Below are 25914 nucleotides of genomic sequence, written 5' to 3' on the forward strand. Positions count from 1 at the left end.
TGTCCAGAAGGATAAGTCTGGCCTCAAATCAAAAATCATAAAATAAACTTGGGGCTCATTTCAAATGCAGGTCTTTCCCCCCACCTTATTTCATTTGTATATTTGCAAGTCACATTAAGGACTCCCAGTTAGCTTATGCATTTATTCCCAGAAGATTTTAAATTGGAATAAGGATATTAGAAGTTCTTTATGATTCCATTTTCCACAGCTGTTACCATCAGTTGTCACCAACACTTTGGTGGTTTAGTAGAAGAGAGGCTGCAATTACTCCATTACTCTTTCCAACTGCCATAAAGAATTTGCACCATAAAAATACCTACTGAATTACTGCCTTGGTCTTCTGAAAAAGAATACAGTAAAACAGGAATGTTACGGTTGAGCTTGGGAAAGGGGAATTCAAAAAATGAAAATCTGGGCTAGAGTAGTAAAAGAACCACCACCATGGTAGTGCTTTTACAATCGTAACTTCATTGGTGGAATTTGCTCACTTTCCCAAGCTCAGGTATTCCTGTTAACATCCATGCATCAAGATGGGGCATATCACAACATCAGTGAATTTTAATGTAAGACCTATGATTTCTGCTGATTTCGTGGCTACAAGCCTGGTTTAAGCGATCTCAAAATACACACTAAGAGGATCTGTTTAGCTCAGTTGAAGTTTCAAGAGCCAATACCAGCAGTTGGGGGAGGGATTTCACACATGTGTTACTCAAATCCTAACCAAATTTTGGTTTTTTCATTTCCCTAATGATGCCTCCAACACCAATACGGTAAAGCAAACATTAGAACAAAAAAGAAAGAAGGAAGGGAAGAAAGAAGTAAAGAAAAAGAAAAAAGATTACTCAGAGCTTTGATGCACGTGACCAAGACCAAAATGATCACCCCCTCCAATTCAATACAGTATTAGCATGAAGACAAAAGGATTTAAAAATCAATTTGGAGTTATTTCTAGTGGGGGTTTGCCGGATCCCAGCAAGCTGAGGAATGAGAATATTCTCAACATTAAAAGGGCGCTCAAGTATTTTTTTCTCTTTTAAGCAGCAATCTTATTTTCACAGGGAATTCATTCAGTGGCATTGTTTTGGTTTTAGGTGTCTGTCTTGCCAGGCAGGGGCCATGCACAAGGGCTACATCTATCTTGAAGTGTGCACAATGGCCTCTCTGCGGCTTGTTCTCTGTTATTGATCCTTACAGATGCTCCAAGGCCCTTCCCCCACCTTTCTCCAAATCCCAACCCCCCATTCTGAAAGATAGCTTAAGAAATAAGACTTCCTGCCTAGCGACTGGCAGGGCTGAAAGACCAGATTGTATGACTCCACAGATCAGGCCTGCCACAGTGAAAGCTTGAATAGAGTTAACCCTCTGTGAACTAAAACAAAACATTTGTATGCCCAGCTGTGACAAAGGTTAATTTAAATGGACAAGGACCCAATATCTAAAACCAGGCAACGCTTTTTTACAGTAGCATTTTTCACTGATCGCTTTTGTAACTAGTTTGATTTTACTTTTTAAGCTTCCAAAGACCTCCTTCAGCTGGGGTAATTCATTCTGCTTTATTAGAATTCTGAACGGATGATTCAGGTGAAAATTTTAAAATTCACTCCTTTGTTTTGTAAGTTCTTGTTTCAACACTGTAAACTGTTTTCCACATCTGAATAGCAAAGAAAAACTGAAGTTTCATTATTTAATTAAGTAAAAATTTAGGGAGAACTTTTTATTAAAATATTTTTTCTCTTTCAGAACTGGTGAACTATATATCAGTATGAAATTCAAACTGGTTGGAAAAAAAATCCAAATCCTATGGGCTATCCCTTCCAAACTGATCTAACTATGGCTCTGGTATCTCTGCTTACCCCTAAACTCCTATTCCAATGGATCCACAGCAAATCTTACTTCTTAAACTACTCCCTTCTGGAAAAGCTACTATATCCAGATTAGTTTAACAAAGAATTTCTGTGCCTACTGGGGGAAGGAGAGGAAACTCTTTAAGATAAAAAAAAAAATAACAAGGCTTGCATGTAATCAAAAGTTTCTATAAACTTCATTGTTTCTGTCAATTTATAATAAAAACCACTGAGATAATTCTGGCATACAGAGTGCTGGGGAAGAACACACAAGGAAGAATTACTATAAAGAAGGACTTTGTGTAGAGAGTGTCCTACTTCCCTAGTTTGTGTGTCCTCAGAGTAAGAACTAAACAGCAAAGATGCCTATGGCAGATGTTAGGCATGCTGCAAGGGGCTGGAAGCTTCCCTAAGACAAGCTATTTCATAGATTAATACCATTCCTAGAAATTTACCAACTGCCTCAGTGTCTGAAACTCTTCTGGCTATAACACAGCAGTGCTTGCTTATGAGAAACCAAACTTACAGCAAATTTTTAGACTCTATACTTTATAAACACAGCAAACACACAGAGCAAATCTTTCATAATATGATTTATTTTCTAGCTGCTTCTTTAGTTGCCTATGTCTCTCCTGGCCCAAATAATAAAGTTGTGGGGCACTGGGGTTTCTCAGACAAGTAAAAGCCTGTTCCGAACATGCGAATTCAACACTAACCAGTTGCTATTAATGAGAGAGAGAGAGAGAGAGAATTTACCTATTTTAAAAACAATCCACTTAAAAATAAATTAGCAATGGCTTAATCTTATACCCCAAACCGTAAAGTATCTAAGTTCCCCCAAAGGAAATGAGGCTGCCTTATCAAAGGCCTTATGACCCCAATACTATCTATAATTAACAGTACTAAATAAGGCTTTGGCAGATGGTGAACTGGATTAGGGAATTTAAAATATAAACAAATTCTGTCAAGAGGTAAACAGAACAATTTTTTTAAATGTAAAGTTTATCTAAGGACTGTGATGTAAAATGAAGTTTAAGATTTTTTTCAAGTCACTAAAATTTAAATCCATTTTTTCTTTCCTTTTTTCCTGCTTTCTCTTAAAAACATCAACCACGACAACCAATTTACTACAGTTCTCCCTTGCTTTTCTCTATTCCAAAGCATTTATAGCTAGTTGCTATTTACATAAAAACTTGTTGACTGAATTCTGCCAAAACACAAAAAAGGAGCAGACTGCCTCCCACTTCCCTCAAGGCTACTACTATTTGCTCTAAACCTTCAAAGCAAATTTCTAAACCTTAGATTTGGGCCCAGACTTAAACAGTCAGTCCCCTTACCTTCCCATGTCTCCATTTCATGCTTCTCGGAGTCTGTTGAGAAGTTCTATTGCAGCCATGAAGAAACAGAGATTACAGGACAAGTCCAGTTTGATGACCACCCTTCCGACACTTGGCCAATTTCTCTCTCTTAGCCCGGACTACAACAGTCATCCTCACAGGTCAGTTTACAAGCCAGTCATGTGATTAGAAAGTTCAGGCACTAAGGTCACAACGTGTATGGAGTTCGTTTATTACCAAAGGTTATCTAAGTGGAACTGATAGACTTATTTTCTTTAGTTAACAATACTGCCTACCACATCTCTCTGAAAACTATAATGGAAACATTTAATAGGAACTAATCCTCTGGTCTTTTTTTAAATAAAAGCCGAAATCCTAAAATTAAAAGGCAGCATTTTAGGAGTTGGTTTTCATTTAAACTTAAAAGAGTTCTAGTATGTTGGGGTTTTTTCTCCCCTTCTTTTTTTCAAGAGCTATTTGATACTATATTCTTTTGTAATCTGGATTAGAAAATTTAGAGTAAAAACCTTTGATATAAAGGAAAGGAAAAACAAAAACTCCATGTTATGCATGTGGAGGCGGCAGGCGTGGAATCTCCTGCTTTTTGTCATTATAATAAACAATGACAAGGCAAATTCTTCTGAGAAAATTAAAATGTGGAGCTCTAAGTTATTTGCAGGGTTCACTTTAACTCTGGTCCTTAATTTTCATCCTGTGGTTATACATACTAGTTTGAAATAAAGTGGAGAAAGGAAACTAGGTCTGTAAAACCCTTTTAGAAAGCAAAGGTTAGAAATTTCATCCCCTGCCCCCAGTCAAAACCTTAAATCTCTAAAGTAAGCTTCTTGCTTCATTCCTTTAAAACTCCTACGATCTTAAGCAATCATTATACTATGCCTCCTTGATTTGTGAACCATACCAGTAACACAGGGCAGAGTGCGTCCTACTGGGTGTATAAATACTCAAACGTTCCCACAGAGCTGCAGAGGCTGGCAAATCAGAGCCATATGCTAATGACACATGATGTCAAATATTCAGCTATCCATTCAGATATCAGAACGCAGTAACAAGGCAAGTTCCAATGAGAAGGTAGGATGGCCCAAAGACAGACCAACTGCCAGGAATAAATGTTTTTTTAACTGGGAAAGTGTTTCATCCTATGACATCTCCCTTCTCTCTAGGCTAGCCTTGGGAATAACTTGAAGTCCAGGCACATTTCACAGCAGTATTCTAGAAAAAAGGAGGCCCTTCTTGGAGGTGGGAGTGGAATCTGTCACTTGGCAGCCATGTAATGGAATATCAAATATTGCTACCACTGTTACTAACAAAAAGAGCATTAAGGTCACCTTACAAATCAGGGCCTAAACAGAAAGTGACCAATGATTTAGAGGAAGAGAAAAGGCTATATAATTTGTCTGCCTGAAAATAAAAATTTTGCCACTGCCATCACATACCTCACTCCAACACAAACACATCAACCAGCTTTCACACCCCATTCCCAACCCATTCCCACTCAGACAAGAAATTACTAAAGATTTTCTTCTCAGTCCCTGGGGAACTTAATGAAGATCTTTTAAATTTAGTAAACTGACTATAATAGAATAAGAGGGCAAAAGCTGAACAAGGGGAAACTCCACCAGCAAAAAGCTATTCAATTGATAACAGCTGCATTCAAGGGGCAGCTGTTTCCCTGAAGGACAGAGGTTTATCTGAACTCAGTACCTGCATACAACAGAGGTGTAAGTAAGCCTCTTTGCTTTATTGCACCAAACTTTGGAGGAAAATATAAAATGGGGGGTTATTAGTTAAGCTCCTAATATCAAGACTGAAGCAGAGCTCTTGATTTTTAAGGGTGGGTCTTAGTAATAATCCATGATGTGTCCAAAAGCCTGAGAACAAATCTCTAACATAGTTTAAGACAGAGAAGTCTTATCTTCGGATATATCCAAAGTCATATTTCTTCAGCATCCTCAGTCCCACAAGTTTTTTGAGAGCCCTTCATAGGTTCTACTGGGAGGAAGGGGCAGGGAACACGAACATGAGCACCTCACTGACCACATGAATGCAAAAGACAAGTTCTAAATCTAAACCAGGGCTCCCAATAAGATTGTTACAAACAACCACAGAGAAGAAAAATCATTTTAAAAGATTAGACTAACAGAATTTATGAGTGAGAAAGGGACAAAAGAAAATAGGAAATCAGCAACATTTTCTATTTGTTAATAGTAACTTTGTAATGTAGGAAAAAGTCGATGAACAAAATTCTTCATCCAACCAACACATGCAACATGGGCATACTGCATATCTAATATAATTCAAAAGTTGAGTCCAAATTATGAATGGCAGAACCTTAATTAACCTTGCAAGAAACTGGTTCCACTTTCATTTTAAAGATGGGAAACTGAGGCCCAAAGAAAGGAAAAGGCAGGAGTCATCAGATCAACTGAGAAGAAATCCAAATATCCTAGTCCCTCATTTCCTCCACTATATCACACATCTTGAGCAGGAAAAAAAAAGCCTCTTTTTAGACATTACTATTCAAAAACATTTCTCATGTTTATTCAAAGAAGAGGTAGCTTTCAAAGAAGAGGGCAGAGCTTGAAGCTGAAGGTGGTAATCAAGATGTAATACATTTATCCTTCAAAGTAGAACAAAAGGTAGCAATTCTAGTGGCCACACAATCATTGGAATCATTTAGGCCTTATTTGTTTTTAAGAAGTTTCAATCAAAGTCTGATGCAAAGTGAAAGCCATGTAATCATATGATGGAGAGGGACTAGTTAGAAAACCTCTATCCATTTCAGAAAAACAGAAATATGCAGAAAATATTTTAAATTCCTTTCTAACCTTGCAAACCACAAAAAACAAAAGCCCAAGGTCTCTGCCTCTCATCTGTCAGATCCTTGACGCAGACATTCCTTATGACAAGGAAAGGAGTTTAATTCAACTAAAAAGCAATAATGAAACATAGTCAAATGAAGTCCATACTATCTGGGACCAACAAGCAAACCTCCTGAGTTCAGAAAAAGAACACGAGCAACAAAGAGCATACTTCGATGGTTTCCAGTTTTGCAGTCTATTCCTGGAATTGGAAAGGAGAATCCATAGTTCAGAAAACAAACAAAAGCCCAACTCAGAGCTACAAACTGAAAATATTCTAGAAACTGGGGTTTTTCATCCCTACAAGAATTTGCTGAGTGTCTCCCATGAGATGGCACTATGCTGGCTGAAGTGACACTTATGAATATTATGTGATCCTTACCTGAGAGGTGCTCACCAACTGCTGATCTATCCACCCTCACTTCCCACCATTCCACATGTACCCACTTGTAGTGCAAACACACTAAACAGACCCCTGACAATATGATGGTATGAGTGCTATAACAGGGGAAGGTAGTAAGTGTCAGGGAGATACATGAAGGAACAATTCATTGGATTGGAGTGGGATGCCACAAGAGGGCTTTACATTTGAGCTGAACCTTGGTGTTCCACAAGCATACAGGTAGGAAAAGTATTTCAGGAACTGAAAGAATAGGTAGAACTGGGAAGATCTCAAAAAATTTGATGCCTATGCTATAGAGTCAGGAATGAAACCTGTTTGCTGAAGAGTAATATGATTGGCAATGGAAGAAAAGACTACAGGGTGTGATTTAAGAATAGTCTTATACGTAACAACCAAATGCAATGTATGTATCTCGCCTGGATTGTGATTTGAACAAATCACCTGTAAAAAGTCATTTTTGAGATAACTAAATTTAAATATGAGTAGGGTATTTGATTAGATCAGTTTCCCACCCACAAACTGGAGACCTAGAAAGAGTGAGGCCTCCATCAAAAAATCTCCGTAATTTCCCAGTCAAGATGTTGTACATGGATTTTTAAAGTATCACAATTAAGAACTGATTATTGTATGAATAAATCATCCCTTTTGAATGAAAAGAAAAGGAAAAGAAAAAGACATATAGTATATAAACACAAATATAGCCAACTACTGTGTCTCCTGAGAAGTTTGAACAAGTTGGGATTTATTCATCCCATATGGCAGCCCTACCTGTCCACCTTCTTCACAATTAAGTGCAGAGGTTAATGCAAATAAATGCTGCAGCTCTGAATACAGCAACAGCTCAAACTGCTGTTAAGCAACGTATGTAAATGAAGTAAGAAAGATCACAGTAGTAAAAAGCAAGACTTGAGGGCAGGGCAAATGGAAGAGAGACTTTCTCCTTTGATTCCCCTAAAAAGGAAGACCACTTGAAACTCAGTACTTTCCAGAAAGACTCTGGCCTCAGCCTTGACTTCTTATTGCTGTTTCATTTATCTACCTATCCATTTGCCTGACAGAGAGGGAAAAAAAAGTTAAGATGACACAGAAAGAGATTTCTGCCTACAAGTAACTCAGTTCTGTGTAAGTGAGGACTCTGGACAAAGGCCTACAAGACAAGAACTTCCAACTGTGAATAATCTGACTGTGTCCAGTCAATGGCTCCCAGGCACCTATAGTATAAAGGTCCACGCTCCCAACGCTCTTACAATCCAGCCCCTGTCTCTGGCTTTATTTACCACTACTCCCTGTACACAACCATCACTCCAGCCATACTTACCCACCTGTATTCCAAGTTTGCTAAACTGTAACATCTGCCTGAAATAACTACTCTTGCTGCTTCCTTATGGTTTCCACTACCACTTACTCATCTTTCTGGACTCAATTTAAGTATCACCTCCACTGTGAGGTATTCCAAGACTCCATCTTCCCAGCCCTCAAATCAGGGTCAAACCACACCCTTCTTTCATGCTGCCCAGATCCCTAAAAATATACCATAATAATACAAGTCACCTAGTGTTTTTATTTTGTAGTTGTATCTTCCTTAGTATCTGAATATAACCCCAAAGAGTCAAGCTTTGGTAATTTCAGAGCCCAGCCTTGGATTAGCATATATCATATAGAAGGCATTAATAATATGCTAAAGCAATTACAAGGTTTTTGGTATGTGTGTTATGTAGGTGGGTAGACAGTGTTCAGTTCTATTAAACTTAATGGTGTATTCATATTCTACTTCAATTTCACATTTTCTAACTCTTTCATCTTACTTCAGAAGAGGTTTTTCTCCTCTAGACAAACTCCATTTCAGAGTCCCTATGTGTCAGGTCCTTTGTTTTATACGTATTTTCTCATTTGTAAACCTACTGCACACTGATCTTCCAATAATGAAGACCCAGTACTGGTAATAAAAGATTTCTGACCAGTATGTTCTATTTACTGAGTTCTTGTATTAGGATGGAATCATATGCTGCTGGTGATCTTTTGATTAACATATATAACACATACTTTTATCTCCCGCTAGATTCCCAGGCTATATAAAGGCAGGGACTATGCTCTCTATTCTTGTTCACTGTTTTATCATGAGGGCCTGACACAAAGCAGGTAATCAATGAATATTTGTTGACCACAGGAAGGAAGAAAGGGAAGAAGTTGCTTCAAAGAGCAGGAACATGGGAGAGGGAAAGAAAATCCTTCAGGAATACACATATTCACAAAAAGACTGCCCTAGGCCATTCCTGCAAAGCTAGAACCAGTTCACCTGGTCTTAATTCCAACTCCAGTAAATCCTACCCATACACAGAGCTCTCCTCTAATTGAGGGATTGGGTGTAATAAATCTGAAAACCAACAGGACCGGTTGTAAACCGGCCAAGTGGCAATCCTACCTATAACCAACTCTGACTTTCCTACTCTCCTAGGGATTGAACCTGACTCTACAGAGATAAGCACAAGGAAAACAGAAGGCAACAGGGGCTTAATAATCTTTCTTTAGGGCAAAGTCTAGCTTCAGTTGGCAAAGAGACTGATTTTTTATCAAATAAGATATAGCATACATAATTGTAATCTGAGTCAACTACACATAGTGACTGAGCCATATCCTGGATCCTGGAGTCATGGATTGCTCCCCTAAGCTTCACATCTTGATATCCAACTGCCTCCTGCACAACTCTACCTAGATGCATCTATCATAGGCATCTGACAAGTCCAGGCATGTCCACCCTTTAAAACCTGCTCTTCTTTCTCAGCTTCCTGTTTGAGTGAACAGCCTCAACCACCCTGGGACTCTCCTTGACTCCTTTCTCCCCTTTAGGCTCACCCACATTCAACCCTATCATCATTTCTGCTTTTCCGGTCTCCTCAAAAGCTGCTGAATCAGCTGCTCTCTAACCAAAGATGAGACAATTTGATTATCTTTTAAAAAAGAATAATTACAATTAACTGAAACACATGACTTAATGACTCTAAAATTTTGTCACCATTGAAGGATGCTAGGGAATTAACATAGCATTTTAAAAATTATTATACTAAAGAGAAAGAATCAAGTATTTACCCTGCCTCTCCTAAATGAGATACACCACAGGGTAATCAGCAGCAAAAGGGAAATTTCTCTTTATAGAAACATTCTAGCTAATAAATGAAAACGAAACACTGGAATTAGAATGTTATTGTGAAGTAATGGGGCCTGGATATTATCAACAGCTACTTAAATAACAAAAAGAACAAGACAGTATATATATTCTGATGGAAGAACTCAACATCTCCATGAAGAAGTCTTGCTCAAAAAGTTGAACCTGAAGGTGATCAAGCCTCTAGATTCAAAGAACTACAAAACCATATGTTCAGAGGAACGTATGCATCTACATCAGATGGATGCAATCAGCAAAATCTGGGCTGCTGTAAATTAACCAAGACAAATCACAATCTCTTAAATTAAATGAGAAGGGGAAAAGAGATGGAGGAGAAATATAAAGATTAAAAAAATCTTGTAGCGACACATACTAAAATATTTATGGATGAAATGATATGATACCTGAGATTCGCTTCAAAATAACATGGAAGTGGGTGGGGAGGTAAAGATATGGGTGGGATAGGATTAGCCGCTGGGTGATGACTATTGTTGAGGCTGAGTACATAGACTCATTATATTTCTATGTACATATAAAAACCTAACAGCATAAAGTAAAACAAATAAAACTCCTGAATCCATATATTTATTTTCATCTCCACTGTCCTATTCTCGGTCACTGTTATCTCTCATCTGGCTTATTTCAAGAGCTTTTTCTTATAGGTCTGTCTTGTTAGCTCCTATTTTTTTCCTATCTTTCTACCACGACTCCTCCCAAATCCATTCTTCACTCTGGCTGCTTTCTAAAACTCAAATCTATGATCCTCCCATTTAAAAATGTGGCATTTCTCTTAGAATAAAGCAACTTCCTAAGCTTACAAGGTTCTGATCGAGCCTCTTGTCAACCTATTCATTTTCCTTTCTCATATTCCTAGTGCGCTCAACAAATGGTCTTATTTGCAGTTTCCCAAATGTGCGTTTGCATGTACTGTTCCTTTTGCCTGGCTAGTTTCCATTATTTATTTAATTCTCAGCTAATTCAGACATTACATCTTCCAAGAAATCTCTAATTCTTACCTGCCTTAAAGGTTCCAGTTCTATGAAGTTCCACAGTTCCATCCCTTTGCACACCTGCCTGCTCATCAATCTGTGAGTATTTCAAGGATGGGGAAATAACCTGGTTCATCTTTGTATTGTTGGCACCTACCACAGAACCTGGCACAAAATGGGTACACTTGGTCTTTAGGCATCCACAGGGGTTAATTCCAGGACCTCTAGGGATACCAAAATCCACAGATGCTCAAGTTCAAATCCCTTGCATAAAATGGTAGAGTATTTGCATATAACTTATGCACATCTTCCTGTATACTTCAAGTCGGCTCTACTTATAATACCCAATACACTGTAAATGCTATGTAAATAGTTGCTAGTAGGCAGCAAATTCATGTTTCACTTTTTGGAAATTTCTGGAATTTTAAAAATGTTTAATATTTCTGACCTATGATTGATTGAATCCATGAATGTGGAATCTGCTGATACAGAGAGTTGACTGTATTTGATTCATGTTTGATGAATTTAAAAAAATTAAAAGGCCTATGCTTCCAAGGAATCCATAATTCTATAGAAAGAGCTAACTAAAATTAGAGGCAGCCTGAAATTAGATACTTTGGAATTAAATACCACTACACAACTTGCACTACTTTTACAAATTTGGGCGAGGTACCATCAATTCTCTGAGTTCAGCTTCTATCTCTGTTAAACGGAACAGTTACTCCACAGAGTTATTCATTAAATAAAAATAAGTACACAGATCAAAGTATCTGAAATTATCTTTAGCAATATAACACAATGCTATGTTCACACATCCGTGAGAGAATTTAGCAGACTCCAAGGCCATCAGGTTTGCACCCTCACTCTCCCACTGGCAGCCTGTCTAACCCCAGTGGGCCTTGGGCATCTCCTTGTCAATAGGGTCAACCTGCCACTGCTTGGCACGTTGAGGAAAAGGGGGCTTGCTTCCCTGTTACTTTCCTAGTACATGCTGCCTCTGTTTGTATTCGCTCATCTTCTCCTCTGAAGAATCTTAAATTTTTTCCAATTCAGGACTTTGGAATTCAGATTTTTGCTAGCCTGACATTTAAACATGTTGGGCAAAGGCAGCAGAGATATGAGAGGCTGGGCTATATACTCCAATACAATGGAGAATAAACCCTTTAGGCTGTTTCAGGACATCTTGGAGCTGGACTTAACCCTCATTCTCTCATGTGCAGAACTATTTCATTTTTTTTTTAATGTGAGAAAATAGAATAAAGAGGGTAAGCAAGCAAGTTTCGGAGTTAAACCCAGATTCAAATTTTGAATCTTGCTTTTACTAGTTATGTAACTCTAGGAAAACCACACAACATTGGTCTCAATACCCTCATCTATAAAATGGGTTAACAGTACCTACATCCCAGAGTCTCTGCAAGAACTAAAGGAGTTAAAAATTACAGAAACTGTTCAACACAATGCCTGGCATACAGTAAATTATCAATAAACTTATGGTTAATATTATTCAGACTAATATTTCTTTTCTTATTATAAAGTAGTATGTGTTCAGCAGGAAAAAATATAAAGAAGAAAAACACTTTTAATCCCACTACCTAAAAAGAAGCACAATTAATATTAGTTACAGTTTGGTGTACTTCCTGCCATCTTTGTTTTCCTCTGTGTGTATACATATACTTTCAATTTTTTCACTCAAGTCAACATATTGCACATAGTTTTCTCTCTTCTTTTTTACTCAGTATATTATATTCTCCAATGCTGTCAAATATTATTTAAATATTTAAAGATTGTATCATCTTTAACAAATACATATATTATATAATGCATTCTATACTAAATATGTATTATATAATAATATATTTAATAATTATTGTTTATAAAGTTTCTATTTAACAGCAGCAAAGTATTCCATTAATGGATGTTGCATAATTTAAACAGTACTTTACTGGACAGTTGAGCTGCTTCAAATTTTTCAATATTTTAACAACTATGACAAAAAACTTTACATGACTTGTTGATTCAGATTAGCTTCTCAGGACATACTTGCCAGAAGTGGTTAACTAAGTCAATCTATGCACATTTAAATTTTTCACACGTACTGCCAAAATATCCACCAGAATAAAGTATATCAAAAGTATACAAGTGCCCACCTCATACACTGGGCTATATTTCTCATCAAATTATTCTGAGAGGCCATGTGGTAGTACCTTAAGCACACGGTTAACCTCACTGATGGAGGCAGATGACTCAGGACACTGATCATTCTGTGGGAGAATGGGAGGTAGGTAATTCATAAGTAAACTACAAGAGTTGGAAAAAACTTTGCCATCTTGTGGAAGATAACTGGGCAGATTACTTTTATCTAATTGGACATTTTAATGAGACCAAGACCAAACTGAGGGGAGATGTGCTTTTGACCCCAAGTTTGAATCTCAGTTTAGAGTGCTATTTTGGGGTACCACCTGGAAATGTCTCCTTCCTGCACCCTTCAGTCTTAGCATTCATTCAAACTTACTGCAGGGAAGGGGAAGAAGGAGGTAGATACAGTGGGCTTTTTTTTTAAACTTTTTTTTTATTGATTTATAATCATTTTACAATGTTCGGTCAAATTCTAGTGTTCAGCACAATTTTTCAGTCTTACATGGACATATACACACTCATTATCACATTTTTTCCTCTGTGATTCCCTGTGTTATACAGTATAATTTTGTTTATCTATTCTACAATTTTGAAACCCCAGTCTATCCCTTCCCACCCTCCGCCCCCCTGGCAACCACAAGTCTGTACTCTATGTCTATGAGTCTATTTCTGTCCTGATATAGTGGGCTTTTGAGGTTAAAGGTTCCATAGTACAAAGCAGTTTCTTCATTTCTCTATGGCTCACTTTCCTTACAAAAAAAGGGGGGGGGGAATCAGGCTATTTTGGTTGAGAATATATGTAAAATACTTATCACATTATTAAGTACCTATCATGGGCCCAGCAAACTTAGCAATAATTATTATTTTCTTTACTCCTAAGCACAGTGAGTTAGGTTCACCACAGAAGCTCTGTCCTCAAGCCCTTAGTGAGACAGTACATGCTCAGACACGAATGCAGGAGAGGAAACCCGTAGCAGCCATCAAAGGCTCTCTCCCATGGAATGGTGGTTGCCAGGGCCTGGGGAGAGTGGGAAGGGGTAAGCAGGAAGTACTAGTCAAAGGGTACAAAGTTCTGGTTATACAAGATGAGTAAGCCCTAGAGATCTACTGTACAGCATAATGCTTATAGTTAACAATACTGTATTGTGTACCTAAAATTTTGCTAAGAAGGTAGGATCTTACGTGAAATGTTCTTATCACAAATACTAATACTAATAATAAATAAGAAGGCAGGAGGAGACTTTTGGAAGTGATGGGTAAGTTTATGGCATAGATTTTAATGATGGTTTTACAGGTGTATACTTGTCTATAAACTCATCATATTGTATACATTAAACTTGTTAATCATATCTCAATAAAGTGATTTTAAACAAAGATCATTCTCCCTTCTTTGGTCCAGAATTAGAGACAAAGAATTCAGCATACTGAGCAGGTCAACAATAAGCAATTCCTTTTGATGCCAAGCTAGAGGTGAGTGAGTCAAGACAACTACCCTTGAGGAGCTCAAACCAGTGGGAGAGAAATATATATATGTATTTTAGAAGAGGGAAGACAAAATATAAGGTGTGCTCAGAAGAGATGTCCTTATTTCACCTGGGGTAGGAGCAGCTCACCATTGTTCTTGGTTCCTAGTATATATTTGATTATTTGATGAATTGAACAAAAAGTCTGGAAGTGCTTCCTGGAGTGAGTGATAGCTGAGTTGTGCAGCTGTATTGCTCAGCTTAATAGTATCCCAAAGAATTTTGCTTTTTGATAAGGTTTCCAAATAAAGCCAAATGAGGAAATAAAACCAGATGTCAGGTAAAAAGGGAAGGATTCCCATTTGGTGAATTGTATCACTTCTCTCTCCTGTCCTCTCACCCCCCACCTCAAGCCCACCCAGATTCCAGGGAATCAACCTTCATTTGGAGTAAAAGTAGTGAATTATGCAGACCCTCCATAGACCTCACCCAGGACTCAGCTTTATGAGGACAAACCAGTATGGAAAGCAGATAAAGAACCACCCCCCCCAACCTGAAGAGAGATCAAAGACTTGCAGGAAATGCTTTCCTAGGATTTGCCGAGCATCTTCTCTTGGTAATGTTGCTTGGATCAAAACACAAGCATCTTTGCAGGACTTAAATGACACTCTAGCCAAAGGGATTAGTATCAGGTTTGTGGGCAGAAGGAGCTCATATCTGAACATTATACAGTAGTAAACTCCTCTCCTTCAAGTTAGTTAACTGGGTTAGCAGATGGGTCAGTTTCAAATCACATCAATGTAAGAACCTGCCTGCCAAGAAATCATACCCTGAAAAGATTCGCTCAGGAGTGATTTCTGGTAAAGATGGCAGACTAGTAGGACCACAAGCTCACCTCCTCTCACAACTACAACAAAACCACAATCCACTGCTAAACGACCAACAGAAAATAAGACCGGAATCTAGCAAAAAAAGATCACCTTCAACTGGAAACATAAAGAGGGAACCACATTGGGATGGCAGTGGGGGAGAGGGGTGCAGGGCATACTCATGATATAATCAGGCCCCATAACCCCTGGGTGGGCAACCCACAAGCTGGAGAATAATTAAACTTCAGAAGCCCTCCCACAGGAGTGAGAGTTCTGAGCCCCACGTCAGGCTCCACAGTCCGGGGTTCTGGCATTTGGAGGAGGAGACTTCAAAACATCTGGTTCTAAAGGCCAGAGGGGCTTAACTGCAGGAGCTCCATGGGACTGGGGGAAATAGAGACTTCACTCTCTTGGGAAGCACATACAGAAACTTGCATGTGCCGGGACGAAGGGCAGAGGCAGTGATTTCATAGGAACCTGGGCCAGACCTGCCTGCTGGTTTTGGAAGGTCTTCTGGTGGGGTGGGGGGAGGCTGTGGCTCACCCTGGGGACATAAAAGCTGGTGGTGGACATCTGGGGAGTGTTCATCTACATGAGCTTTGCTGGAGGCTGACATCTTGTTTGGATCACTAGTGCTAAGATCTAGCCCCACTCAACAGCCTATAGGCTTAAGTGCTGGGAAACTTCAAGCCAAACAATATAAAGGCAGGAACACAGCCCCAGTCATCAGCAGACTTCCTGAGCCCATGGCCACCTCTAGACATGTCTCTGCCCACCAGAGGGCCAGGATCAAGCTTCACGCAGCAATAGGCAGGCACCGACTCTTCCTGCCAGGAATCCTGTACAGCCTCTAGTCCAACCTCATCCACCAGGGAGCACATACCAGAATTAAGAGAATAACAATCCCAAAGCCTGTGGAAGAAATCCACAAATGCAGGCCAGCTGGGATCAGCGGGATCCTGGCCCTTGGGTGACAAGAGAAGAGTGCACTGCTGGGATGTGTAGGACTTCTCCTACAGAGGGGCACTTCTCCAAGGTAGAGAACCTAACTAACCTACAAAAAAATACAAACAGAAATTTAGACAATATGAGGCACCAAAAGAATATGTTTCAGGCAAAGGCACAAGATAAAATCCAGAAAGAATAAGTAATGAGGAGATAGACAATCAACCCGAGAAAGAGTTTAGAGTAATGACTGTGAAGATGATCGGAGAACGCACAAGAACAGATGGACAGAGCAAAGTTTTTAGCAAAGAGTTAGAAAATATAAAGAATACCCAAAGACAGTTGAAGAAAACAATTACTGAAATGAGTAATACACTAGAAGGAACCAAGAAGAGACTAAATGAGGCAGAAGAATGTACCAGTGAGCTAGAAGACAGAGTAGCAAAAATCACTATAGCAGAACAGAAAAAAGAAAAAGAATGAACAGAAATGAGGATAGTTTAAGATTAACATGAAGCACACTAATATTTGCATTACAGAAGTCCCAGAAAGAGAATAGAGACAGAAAGGACCTCAGAAAATATCTGATGAGATAATTGCTGAAAAATTCCCTAACTTGGGAAAGGAAACAGTCACCTAAGTCCAGGAAGCAAAGAGTCCCACACAGGATTAACCCAAAGAGGAACACATCAAGGCACATAGTAATCAAATTGACAAAAATTAAAAATAAGGAGAAGTATTAAAATCAGCAAGAGAAAAGCAACAAGTAACATACAAGGGAACTCCCATAAGGTTATGAGCTGATTTTTCAGCAAAAACTCTACAGGCCACAAGGGAGTGGCATGATATATTTAGTGATGAAAGGGAAAAACGTACAACTGAGAATACTCCACCCAGCAAGGCTCTCATTCAGATTTGATGGAGAAATCAAAAGGTTCACTGTTAAGCAAAAGCTAAAAGAATTAAGTACCACAAAATCAGCTTCCCAACAAATGTTAAAGGAACTTTTGTAGGTAAAAAAGAGAAAGCCAAAACTAGAAACAAGAAAAGTAATTGTGAAGGAGGAGGGTACAAATGCAGGATATCTAAAACATACCTGAAATTAAAGTATCAGCAACTGAAAATAATGGTGTGTGTGTGTGTGTATATTTCTGTAACAAAACTTTATGGTAACCACAAACCAAAAATCTATAATAGATACACACACATAAAAAGAAGAATCCAAATGTAACTCTACAGTCATCAAATGACAAGAGAAGAGAACAAAGAGAAAGAAAAAAAAAAGACCTACAGAAACAAACCCAAAACAATGAACAAAATGACAATAAGAACATAAGTATTGATAATTACCTTAAATGTAAGTGGATTAAACACTCCGACCAAAAGACAGAGACTGGCTAAATGCATATAAAAAGAAGACCCATATATATGCTGCCTACAAGAGATCCACTTCAGAGCTCAAGACACATACAAGTGTAGGTGAGGGGATGGAAAAAGATATTCCATGCCAATGGAAATCAAAAGAAGGCTGGAGTAGCAATACTTGTATCAGACAACATAGATTTTAAAATAAAGACTGTTACAAGAGACAAAGAAGGACACTACATAATGCTCAAGGGATCAATCCAAGAAGAAGATATAACAACTGTAAATATATATGCACCCAACGTAATAGCACCTCAATACATAAGACAACTGTTAACAGACACAAAAGGAGAAGTCAACAATAACACAATAATAGTGGGGGACCTTAATATCCCACTTACATCAACTGACAGATCAGACAGAAAATCAATAAGGAAATACATGTCCTAAATAACACATTACACCAGGTGGACTTAATTGATATTTACAGAACATTCCATCTGAAAGTAGCAGAATGCACATTCTTCTCAAATGCACACAAAACACTGTCTAGAATTGATCACATGCTGGCCCATAAAGCAAGCCTTGGTAAATTTAAGAAAATTGAAATCATATCAAGCATCTTTTCTGACCATAACACTATGAGATTAGAAACCAACTACAAGGAAAAAAATGCATAAACCTCAAACACGTGGTGGCTAAACAACATACTACTAAACAACCAACAGATCACTGAACAAATCAAAAAATACTTTATGAGACAAATGAAAATGAAAACACAATGATCCAAAACCTTTGGGACACAGCAAAAACAGTTCTAAGAGGGTAGTCTATAGTGATAAAAGCTTACCTCAGGAAACAAGAAAAATCTCAAACAACTTAACCTTACACCTAAAGCAATTAGAGAAAGAAGAACAAACAAAACCCAAAGTCAGTAAAAGGAAAAGAAGTCATAAAGATCAGAGTAGAAATAAATGAAATAGAGACTAAAAAAAAAAAAAAAAAAAAAAAAAAGAAAAGAAAAGAAAAGGAAAGGAAAGGAAAAGAAAAGCTCAATGAAACTAAAAGTTGGTCCTCTGAAAAGATAAAAAAAAAAAGATAAACCTTTAGTCAGACTCATCAAGGAGAGGAACTCATCAAAGGGAGAGGGCCCAAATTAATAAAATCAGAAATGAAAAAGGAGAAGTTACAACCAACACCATAGAAATACAAAGGACCATAAGAAGCTACTATAAGCAACTATATGCCAACAAAAAGGACAACCTAGAAGAAATGGACAATTGCTTAGAAAGGTACAATTTGTCAAGACTGAACCAGGAAGAAACAGAAAATATGAATAGACCAATTACCAGTACTGAAATTGAATCAGTAATTTAAAAACTCCCAACAAACAAAAGTCCAGGACCAGATGGCTTCACAGGTGAATTCCACCAAACATTTGGAGAAGAGTTAACATCTATCCTTCTGAAACTATTCCAAAAAATTGCAGAGGAAAGAACACTTCCGAACTCACTCTATGAGGCCACCATCACCTTGATACCCAAACCAGACAAAGATATAACAGAAAAAGAAAATTACAGGCAACTATCACTTATGAATACAGATGCAAAGATCCTCAACAAAATTGACTAGCAAATTGACTCCAACAATGTATTAAAAGGATCATACATAGTGATCAAATGGGATTTACCCCAGGGATGCAAGGGTTTTTTCAATATCTGCAAATCAATCTTTGTGATACACCATATAAACAAAATGAAGAATAAAAATCATACGATCATCTCAATAGAGGCAGAAAAAGCTTTGACAAAATTCATTATCAATCTATGATAAAAACTCTCCAGAAAGTGGACAGTGAGGGAACATACCTCAATATAATAAAGATCATATATGACAATACCATACTTAATGGTAAAAAGCTGAAAGCATTTCCTCTGAACATCAGGAACAAGGCAAGGCCCACTCTTGCCACTTTTAGTCAACATAGTTTGGGAAGCCTTAGCCACAGCAATCAGAGAAAAAGAAGAAATAAAAGGAATCCAAAATGGAAAGAAGTACAACTGTCACTGTTTGCAGATGACATGATACTATACATAGAAAATCCTAAAGACACTACCAGGAACTACATCAATGTTGCAGGATACAAAATTAATATATAGAAACCAGTTGCATTTCTATACACTAAGAATGGAATGGCAGAAAAAGAATTAAGGCAAAAATCTCATTTATCATCTCACCAAAAAGAATAAAATACCTAGGAATAAACCTACCAAAGGAGGCAAAGGACCTGCACTCCAGAAACTATAAGACACTGATGAAAGAAACTGAAGAGGACACAAACAGATGAAAAGATAAACCATGTTCTTGGATCAGAAGAATCAAAAACAGATGAAAAGATAAACCGTGTTCTTGGATCAGAAGAATCAATGTTGTTAAAATGGCTATACTACCCAAGGCAATATACAGACTCAATGCAATCCCTATCAAAATATCAATGACATTTTTCACAGAACTGTAACAAAAAATTTGTTAAAATTTGTATAGAAACACAAAAGACCTCAAATAGCCAAAACAATCTTGAAAAAGAAGAATGCAGCTAGGGAAAATCACACTCCCTGACTTCAGACTATACTACAAAGCTACAGTCATGAAAACAGTATAGTAGTGGCACAAAAACAGACACATAGATCAACAAAACAGGATAAAGAGTCCAGAAATAAGCCCATGTACTTATGGTCAATTAACCCATGACAAAGGAGGCAAGAATGTACAGTGGAGAAAAGACAATTTCTTCAATAAACTGTGCTGGGAAAACTACCCACAGCTACCTGTAAAAGAATGAAATTAGAACATTCTCTAACACCATATACAAAAATAAACTCAAAATGGATTAAACACCTAAATGTAAGACTGGAAACTATAAAACTCCTAGAGGAAAACATAGGCAGAACACTCTTGGACATAAATTGCAGCAGTATTTTTTTCCATCCAGCTCCTAGAGTAATGGAAATAAAAGCAAAAACAAACATAGGGACGTAATTAAATTTAAAAAGCTTTTGCACAGCTAAGGATATCATCATCAAAATGAAAAGACAACCTACAGAATGGGAGATAATATTTGCAAATGATACAACCGACAAGGAATTAATTTCCAAAATATACGAACGGCTCATACAGCTTAATTAAAAAAAAAACAAAAAAAGCAATGGAATCAAAAAGTGTACAGAAGACCTAAACAGCCATCTCTCCATATCCAGATGGCCAAAAGGCACATGAAAAAATGCTCAACATTGCTAATTACTAGAGAAATGCGAATCAAAACTACAATGACATATCACCTCACAACAGTCAGAATGGTCATCAATAAAAAGTTCAGAAACAATAAATGCTGGCAGGATGTGGAGAAGGGACTCTCCTACACCGTTGCTAGGAATGTAGTTTAGTGCAGCCACTATGGAGATTCTTAAAAAACTAAATAGGGTTATCATATGATCAAGCAATCCCACTCCTGAGCACATATCTGAAGAAAACTCTAATTCAAAAAAAATACGTGCACTCCAGTATTCATAGCAGTACTATTTACAATAGCCAAGACATTGATGCAACCTAAATGTCCAATGACAGATGAATGGATAAAGAAAATGTGGTATACAGACACACACACACACACACACACACACCCCTACTCAGCCATAAAAAAGAATAAAATAATGCTATTTGCAGCAACATGGATGGACCTGGAGATCATCATAAAAAATCAGCCACAAAGAGAAAGAAAAATAACATATATCACTCTTACATGGAATCGAAGGAGAAAGAGGGGGAGGAGGAGGCACAAATGAACTTATTTACAAAACAGAAAGACTCACAGAAACAGAAAACAAACTTATGGTTACAGGCATGGGGAGGGGAAAAGAGGTGGGAAGGGATAAATTGGGAGTTTCAGATTTGCAAATAGTAACTATTATATATAAAACAAATAAACAACAAGTTTCTTCTGTATAGCACAGGGAAATATATTCAGTATTTTGTAGTAACCTATAATGAAAAAGAATACGAAAATAAAAATACGTTTGTATAATTATGACTGAAACATTATGCTGTACACCAGAAAGTGACATACTGTAAACTGACTATATTTCATTAAAAAAACAACAACAAAAAGATACATACACCCCCAATGTTCATAGCAGCACTTTTTACAACAGTCAAGACATAGAAGCAACCTAAATGTCCACTGACAGATGAATAGATACAGAAAATGTCATATACATATATACACATGACATTTTCTATATATAGGTCATATATACACAATGGAATACAGTAGTATGTGTACACACACACACACACACACACACACACACACACACACAGGAATACTACTCAGCCATAAAAAGGAATGAAATAATGTCACTGGCAGCAATATGGATGGACCTAGAGATTATCATACTAAGTGAAGTAAGTCAGATAAAGAAAAATAAATATCATATGATATCACTTTTATGTGGAATCTAAACAAAATGATACAGGGGGTAGGAGGGTACAGCTCAGTGGTAGACAGTGTGCTTGGTATGCACAAGGCCCTCAGTTCAATCCCCAGTACCTCCATTAACAACAAGATATAAATGAACTTATTCACAAAACAGAAATAGACTCACAGACATAGAAAACAAACTTATGTTTACCAGAGGAGAAGTTGGGGGTGGGAGTGGGGATAAATTAGGAGTTTGGGATTAAAAGATACACACTACTACATATAAAATAAACAACATAGACCTACTATACAGCACAGGGAACTGTATTCAATTATCTTGTAATAAGCTATGATACAAAAGAATCTATAAAAGAATATACATAAAAAATATAAAACTGAATCACTTTGCTGTACACTTGAAACTAACACTGTTAATCAACTATACTTCAATTAAAAAAAAGATACTTGGATTTCTTTGAATATCTCTGTTCAGCAGAAGTTAATTCAAAGTTGGAGAGCTTAGATCCTGTATCATTTAACATTGAGAATTCTCACATGAATGCAGCATAAAAAGAATTTGCTAAACTTCCAGGTTAACATGCTGTAGTGCCATTACTTTAATGACCTATTAAAAAGAAAAATTAAAACAAAAAGAAAACGAGTAGGTACTTTTAACAGTAAGGGCTTCACTACAAAAGTCACAGTGATTTGAAAATCAACCCTCAGCAAAATGAAAATGTGTGATAGACCTCTGAGAGGCAACTGGGAGCAGGCACACAGGTGGGGCTCTGGAATGCGAGCCAGGTACAGAACTGCAGGTGAAATACCCTTCTATGAAAGATCCATCCAGCTCCCTCAAAATGTTAAATGTATGGATGGAGAATTCCACAAAGGCCAGATACTGGAAAATGTAAAAGGTTAGCAAGCAAGCAGCAACACAATTGTTTATTTCAACTTCAGGAAAGTCCTGTTAAATTCTAGCTTCCAACTCTCTCCGTCCTTCCACAAAGCACTTAAGAAACATTTGTGAGGTATACTGTTTTATTCTTTTTTTTCCCGCAGGACGATGCAAAATCTTGCAAGCAGACACTAAACTACAAACCTTTTTTAAAGAGATGAACAACAAAAGAATGATTATAGGTCAATATTCAAATGTTCTTGGAATTTGGACAACTGTATGCTATTCCATAACTGGAATAATCAGAGCCAGAAAAATCTCTGCTACTTATTACTTACATAATCTTAAACTTCTTCAACAGTAAAATGGGTTTAATTATACTTATTGTCCTTACTCAGAAGTATTCTGAAGAACCAATCAGAATATGCGTGCAAATATTTTATAAACAGAAGTGCCATATAATTATTATTTTTAGTAAAAATAACATGTACTTAAAAAAAAAAGATAGTAAGAAAAGGATGTATAATTGGACCAGAGGGGAGAGGAAAGGGGTAGCCTGGCCCCAAGTCTATAATCCAAATGTAATCCCTACGAAAAGGGCATACTGCTTTCATTATTATTATCTTTCTAAACTAAAAATTCATTCTTTCTCCTTTGGCAATAAAATGCATTGATACCTCATCAAACAGATTTCCATGAGATATAAAAGAACTAATCACAAAAACAAAAAACTGAATTGGAGAAGTATCAGAATAAGAAAATATGAGAATATATAGATTTTATTATGAGGAGGAGGAAGTCTAAGCATAAAGTCCAGACATCATTTAGGAAAAGATGATCATATTTGCATTTATATACATGTTTCACTTCTGAAAGGCAGACACCAAAACACTCCAATAGGGAAATAACATCAAACAAAGATGCCCTAATATGATTACAGTACAATATTGAAAAGGTCACTAATAAAAACTCAAATTAAAGCAATCATTACACACCATTTCTTATCCATCAAATTGGCAAAAAAGTTAAAGTGCTGTGAATATTTCAGTGATGGAAAAGACTTGAGAAAATGGGCATGCTTTACTATGTTGGTATTTGATACATGGCTTGAATACAGCTTATAGTATCTATCAACATTTAAACTATGCACACTCTTTCACTCAAGGATCCCACTTTTACTACTCTATCTTACAGAAATACTTAAATATATGTTCACAAAGATACAGGTATAAGGATGATCGCTGGAACATGTTACAATTTTTAAAAGCCAGAAGAAACTCAAATATTCACCAACATAGGAAAAGCTAAGAAATGGAGAAGCGATTAAGGAGATAAGAAACCAGACATTTTAGACCTTACTTTGTCACTCTGCGAGACTCATTCTGTATTTTAGTCAGGCTGTCATTAGTGGGCTACTCCTCTAGTGCTAAAACCCACAGCTAAAAGTCAGGTGGTTGATCAAAACCTGCTCCAACAGGCAGCTGCCTTCAGAACCCAGGCTAGATAGAGCTAGATAGAGCTAGACAGAGCCTAGGCTTTAGGTCCAAGCTCAGACTGAGAAAACATGATAAACAATCTATCCCATCATATCAAGAATGATGTCTTCCCCAGGGCTGAGCACAGGGCCTGACACAGGAGGTACTCAGGGACTGAGAAACAGGGCTGATCCTGAACTTGCATGACCCTGAGAATGAATGTAGTCTTAAAATTTGTACTGTAGGTATCTCATCTGCCTCACTCTAGTTCTAGCCCTGTTGAAAACAGAGTAATTTACTTGTTAAATTAAAAGGATCAAGGTATATGAGTCAATACTTTTTATTTTCATTCAAGTGAGGTGATTAGTTTTAGAAAACAGAAGTTTTGGTTTTGCAAAAGGTTCCTTTCTCTCCTTATAGGTCTTTACAAAAAGAAAGTTCTCGAGGGAAGGGTACAGCTCAGTGGTAGTATGTGCATGCACGAGGTCCTGGCTTCAATCCCCAGTACTTCCATTAAAAATAAATAAACCTAACTACCCACCCTGCTAAAAGAAAACAAAACAAACAAACAAAATTTTTTAATTCTCAGAAATAAACTGTAGGCTGTCACCATCCGACTGGGCATCCTTTGAGGTACAGAGACCAATACCAGGGAGGCAAGTCAGTCTCATCAAATCACACAAAGTAATGTCTACACTCTATGTGGCCATTCTATTATAAAAGCTACCACAGGTGAAAAGGCTGCCTAGGAAGTTCCTGTCACAGGTGGGGTGCCTGTTTTAGTCAGCTGCTACCTAAGGCCTAGGAAATCAAGTCTGCAGGAAGACCATGCACCATACAAATGTCTGTAGCAGGTCACTGAAATGTCAAATGTTTGTTTCAGGAGAAAATACAGATATATAACAATACTAAAGAAATGCTGAGCATACTATTCCACTAACAGTATCAATGAAATATCAAAGGAAATCATCCCAGCTTTGACAACTAGTCTTGAGAATTCCAGATTAGCCATTATCCTACAAAAGAGATATTTACCATGTCTGCAGTTGGTATGTTCTTTTGTGAAAAGTATTTTCATTCTTCTATGTTGTCTTTTACACGGCCAATTTTAGCAGCTAAGTACAAGCCCTTGTGCTGGACACCTAGGTTTTACTCTTTTATAACCACTATAGATGTTACAATGAGAGTCTCTGTATTTGTATACTTTATAGTGCCTGCTGAATTATTCTCAAAGCAGAAAGTCTTACGATTGGTTCATGAAGTTGGAGACTAGAGAGCTTTATAACTATGCCTCTATATAGCTTTCTAAGTTCCTCTAGTGATCAGACCCATCTAAACTGCTGTGGGTATCCTGCAGTCCACCAGCAGAGGGCAGCATCCCCCAGACTAACAGGGCCTAGGGATGAAGACACTAAGCACGGAGTGGAGAAGAAAGAGATGGTCAGAAGATAAAGGTAAAAACCACAGGGCAATGCTAATCAGGGTTCCCAATATCTGAGAGGTGTGGTAGGCCCTGGCTCCTGCAGGACAACTGGGTATCATCCACAACTAGCAACATCCAACACTCTTGTGTGTCCTTGATTCTTTTACTGGCGCCAGGATGGAAAACATAGCTCCCCTTACACAGGTGTATATAGTGCTATACTGGCCAGAGACCATACCTGGATCTTG

General features: G+C 37.6%; 1 protein-coding gene across 7 annotated transcripts in view; it reads right to left on the bottom strand.

The window, feature by feature from the left end:
* Positions 1-25914, bottom strand: part of NR6A1 (nuclear receptor subfamily 6 group A member 1) — a 202611-nt gene that overhangs the window by 59559 nt on the left and 117138 nt on the right. The window contains exon 1 of one of the 7 annotated variants that reach the window (XM_015240348.3): positions 3182-3307. The exons of the other annotated variants lie outside the window; for them this stretch is intronic. Coding sequence (XP_015095834.1) covers positions 3182-3197 — 16 coding nt within the window. The 5' untranslated portion in view covers positions 3198-3307. Of the gene's footprint in view, positions 1-3181; positions 3308-25914 lie in introns of those variants that run through there. 7 annotated transcript variants of the gene reach the window in all.

This window comes from Vicugna pacos, chromosome 4, assembly GCF_048564905.1.
Source record: "Vicugna pacos chromosome 4, VicPac4, whole genome shotgun sequence".
NCBI lineage: Eukaryota > Metazoa > Chordata > Mammalia > Artiodactyla > Camelidae > Vicugna > Vicugna pacos.